The sequence below is a fragment of the Nicotiana attenuata genome, unplaced genomic scaffold (assembly GCF_001879085.1).
Source record: "Nicotiana attenuata strain UT unplaced genomic scaffold, NIATTr2, whole genome shotgun sequence".
In the NCBI taxonomy this organism is placed as follows: domain Eukaryota; kingdom Viridiplantae; phylum Streptophyta; class Magnoliopsida; order Solanales; family Solanaceae; genus Nicotiana; species Nicotiana attenuata.
The window spans coordinates 997-5447 of NW_017692468.1; the positions used below are offsets into that span (position 1 = coordinate 997).

General features: G+C 39.1%; 1 protein-coding gene across 1 annotated transcript; it reads right to left on the minus strand.

Annotated features, from left to right (window-relative positions):
* Window positions 1–577: 577 nt before the first annotated feature.
* Window positions 578–1291, minus strand: LOC109222546. The gene is made up of 2 exons (XM_019386892.1): window positions 971–1291; window positions 578–877 (listed from the first exon to the last, which is right to left on the minus strand). Exons 1-2 carry the CDS (start codon window positions 1289–1291, stop codon window positions 578–580), a joined length of 621 nt encoding a protein of 206 aa, XP_019242437.1.
* Between the last annotated feature and the right edge of the window lie 3160 nt (window positions 1292–4451).

Genomic DNA, 4451 nt, shown 5'->3' on the forward strand with positions numbered 1-4451 from the left:
TTGGGAAAGAATCTTTAGGGCAAGCTTTATCCAGATCAGTATAATCTACACAAACTCGTCACTTACCATTCTTTTTAGGCACTACAACAGTATTAGCCAACCAATTTGGATACGTTACCTCGCGGATAGACCCAATTTTTAAAAGTTTCTGCACCTCATCTTGAATCACCTGATTTTTGAAGGAACCTTGCTTCCGTTTCTTTTGTTTGACAGGTGGGTATGACGGATCTTCATTTAACTTGTGAGTCATTACATCCGGGGGTATACCTGTCATATCTGAATGGGACCAAGCAAAGCAGTCTATGTTAGCTTTTAAAAATTCAATTAACTTACATTTCATTTCATGGCTGAGGTTGGTCCCGACGTAGACTTTTCTCTCAGGCCAGGGTGCAAATAATACTACAGCTTCTAACTCCTCGATCCTTGTTTTGATGTTTTCATTTTCTTTTGGTTCTTGGATGGTATCAGGCCTCGAGTCTACATCTGTTTGCCCATGCCTAGTTGAGGTTTGGTGTAGCAACATTCTCAACTTGGTTCTGTGATTACTATTTATCTTTGCTTTTTGCGCTTGCATCTGCTACGGAATTAATGCTCCGGGACGCTTGCTGGTCACCACGTATTTTCCGTATTCCCATTGTGAAGAGAATTTGATAACTTGATGCAAAGTAGATGGTATAGCATCCATCTCATGTATCCATGGTCTACTAAGAATTATATTGTAAGCCATATCCATTTCTACCACTTGAAATTTGGTGTCTTTGACCACTCCTTCTGCAAATGAGGTGAGCATTATCTCTCCTTTTGTCACAACGCTCGAGTTGTCTAAACCAGATAAGGTATGAGCTTTGGGTATCAACTTATCATCAGCTTGTATCTCCTTTACCACTCTTAAAAGAATGATATTAACGGAACTACCTGGATCAATCAAGACTCGTTTCACATTAGTGTCATGTACAAGTAAAGATATTACCAGTGCATCATTATGTGGGGTCTGTATGCCATCTGCATCTGCGTCATCAAATGTAATACTATCTTCTTCTAAAACCCGTCGAACTCGCTTCCCGTATGTAACTGTTATTTTGGACACCTTCTTCACTGCTGTGTATGTTACGCCGTTGATTTCTTCTCCTCCACTTATGACATTAACTGTCCTTTTCGGTGAAGGGGGTTTTGGGGGCTCCTGCCTATTTTTCATATATGCCTGCTTTCCCTTTTCACTAAATAACTCCGTTAAATATCCTTGTTTTAATAAATGTTCCACTTCACCTTGCAGCAATCTACAATCCGTCATTTTGTGACCGTGATCGTTGTGAATTCACACCAAAAATCAGGATTTCGTCTGTTCTGGTTTGATCTCATTTCCCTTGGCCAGCGTACCTTGTCTCCCATGCTCCTTGAAACAGCTACCAACTCGGATGTGCTGACATTAAAACTATAACCGCCGAACTTTGCCTTCGAGCTTTTATCATCCTCTCGCGTCTCTCGCGTGTTTTGTTCTTTTCCGAACCTTGACGACGAACCTGACTCTCTATCTCTTGATCTATGATCGTACCTTAGGTTTTCCTATTTTGAATGCGAGTCTCTTCCTGCTGGTCCCATGTATGGCTCGTACCTATTTTTTCCGGACCTTTTTTCAGATTCAGTGGCCTTGAATTTACCCTTTCATCCCTTCGAGATTGAATAGTGGTATCCTCTTCTATCCGCAGCTTTGTGCTATATCTGTTATAAACATCATTCCAAGTTGTTGCTGGAAATTCACGCAGACTTTCCTCGAGTCTTCTCGTGGCTTCTGAACTTTTTTTCATTTAGATTGCTGGTAAATGCCATAGCTGCCCAGTTATCTGGTACGCGTGGCAACATCATCCTCTCTCGCTGGAATCTGTCCATGAATTCCCCGAGCAGTTCCGTATCCCCTTGCTTTATTTTGAAAATATCCTCCATTCTTTTCTTAATTTTCTGAGCTCCTGAGTGTGCTTTGATGAATGAATCTGCAAGTTCAGCAAAAGAATCTTTATAATTTTCGGGTAAAAGAGAATACAATGTTAATGCTCCCTTAGTGAGTGTTTCTCCGAATTTTTTGACCAACACTGATTCAATTTCTTGCTTGGTCAAGTCGTTGCCTTTTACACCGGTTGTGAATGCAGTTACGTGATCCCTTGGATCAGTTGTCCCATCATATTTCAGAATGTCGGGCATCTTGAATTTCTTCGGAATTGGTAAAGGGGCTGCATTTGGCTTGCAAGGTTGTTGTGAGTATTTGTCTATATCTATTCCCTTGATTACAGGCGACACTCTAGGTATTTGCTCTATGTGGTCGCTCTGCTCCTTGAGCTGTTTCTGCAAAGTTAGTACCAAATTTTGTAAATCAGAATTAACTAGGTTACCTGACCCTCCATCACGGGATTCGCTAGGAGTTCCTCCACTGCCTGAATTAACGAGTCCTGAGCGAGGATTTTCTAAGGTGTTGTTGTTTAGAGTTGATGTTGGCGACACGACTGGCAGCTGGTTAGCGAAGGCCTCAAGAGCATTGCTGACCTGTTCAGCAATTAATATTTTCAAAGCTTCATTAATAGCCCCATCATTTTCAAATTGATCATTCATATTTGATCGAGACCCATTAGGAGTTCCTTCTCGAGATTGTCGAGGAGAATTTTGTGGGGAAGGGACCGGAGTTCCCGTGCCTTGCAGATTCTCCTGTTGTTGGTGACCTCCTTTATTGTTGTCATTTACATTCCACATGATTGTTTTGACCAAAAATTCGATTCGGAAAGTAATAGATTATCAGATTCCCGGTAACGGAACCAATTTGTTTAACCAAAAAATAGGAAATTCGGGTCAAAGGGTATTTTTTAGAAGAACTCGGGTTACTGATAATCAAATTGGAAATAAATAAGAAGAATTGAGATGATTGATAGCTGAGTAAAAAGAAAGCAAAGTAAAAAGTAAATCAGTGTATTCCAATAATATTGTGTGTCTTTACAAGTCTTATATCTCTCCTTTTATAGCTATCTCTCAATAATACGTTTCCTTTCCTCTCATAATAGAGTCATTATGAGCAATTAATGACATTTAATATAACGTTATAATTGGTAGTCGTAACTGTTTCGTGAAGATTCTATAACGTTTTACATCATTGATGCTCATTAATTGCAGGTAGTACGTATTTGCACTTTTTGCTATCCAGTTTCATTCCTTTGATGTCTTTTCATATTACCAAGAGGCTCGAGTAACTGTTCTTCTCATGTCTTTCTTGAATCTCTGCCCGTGCCTGTCAAAGCTCGTGCCTCTTCAGCTATCTTTTGCCAGCTGTCACTCTTTTATTGATCCACGTGTCTTGGTATTTCATCACATAATTAATTCAATATATTAACTTGATTTTCCCGATACAAGTTCCTATTTGTATCATCTCCCTGTTGTTAGCTTCTTAAACCTTTCTTACAACATTACCTTTTCTTAATAAATGTTACAAAGTTCGTTCTTTTATGTTCTTTCTATCTTCTCCCCTAATTTTTGTATTTTTTTAAGGCTCTTAAATGCAGGTGATTTTTTCACATATTTTTGCATATTTGTAGATTTTGTACTTCAATATATGTAAGTGAAACAGATGAATCTGATAAGTAGCATCGCATTTTAGGAACAAAGATGAATATGATATGTCACACGGTATTTTAGGAACCAAACATGGATTTTAACAGAAATAACACCTTCTTGAGGGAGGTGCTCAAGATCATCTGGTTGTTAGCCTGCAACTCAAATAAATAGGTTTAGAACATACTTAACGTTATAGGAACATATATCGCGAACAGAAAAGAGAAAACAACAACAAAGTCTCGAAGTTCTTTTAAGTACTTGCTTATCTGCTAGCCAAATAAATTGAAGTAAGAGATAATGAAGGAGAAAGGCATGACAGATTTCAGCTAAAAGAAGTTTTACAATTCTAAAAAGAAATTCTTGTTATAGCTCAATGGAAGTATGTAACGACCCGGCCGGTCGTTTTGAGCTCTAGAGCGTCGTTCGGTGCTTTGAGTCCATGAGTAGCTTCACTTCAGGTATTATGACTTGTACGCGTGGTCGGAACTGAATTTCGTGAAGTTCGGAGTTGATTTAGAAAGAAAATTTTAATTTCGGAAGCTTTAAGTTGGAGAAATTGACTAAGGTGTGATCTTTGAGTAAACGACCTCGGAATCTGAATTTGAAGGTTCCAACAGGTTCGTGTGATAATTTTGGACTTGAGTGTATATTCGGATCGGGTTTTGGATGTCCCGGGAGCGTTTTGGCGCCCATTGTGGAAAGTTGGCATTTGGAAGGATTTCATAAATTTGGGATGGAAGTGTATCTTAATATTATCGATGTCTGTTTGGGATTCCGAGTATGAGAATAGCTCTTTATGGTGATTTTTGGTATTGGGAAGCGTGTCCGGATGAGGATTTAGAGGTCCGTAGGGTCAGTTT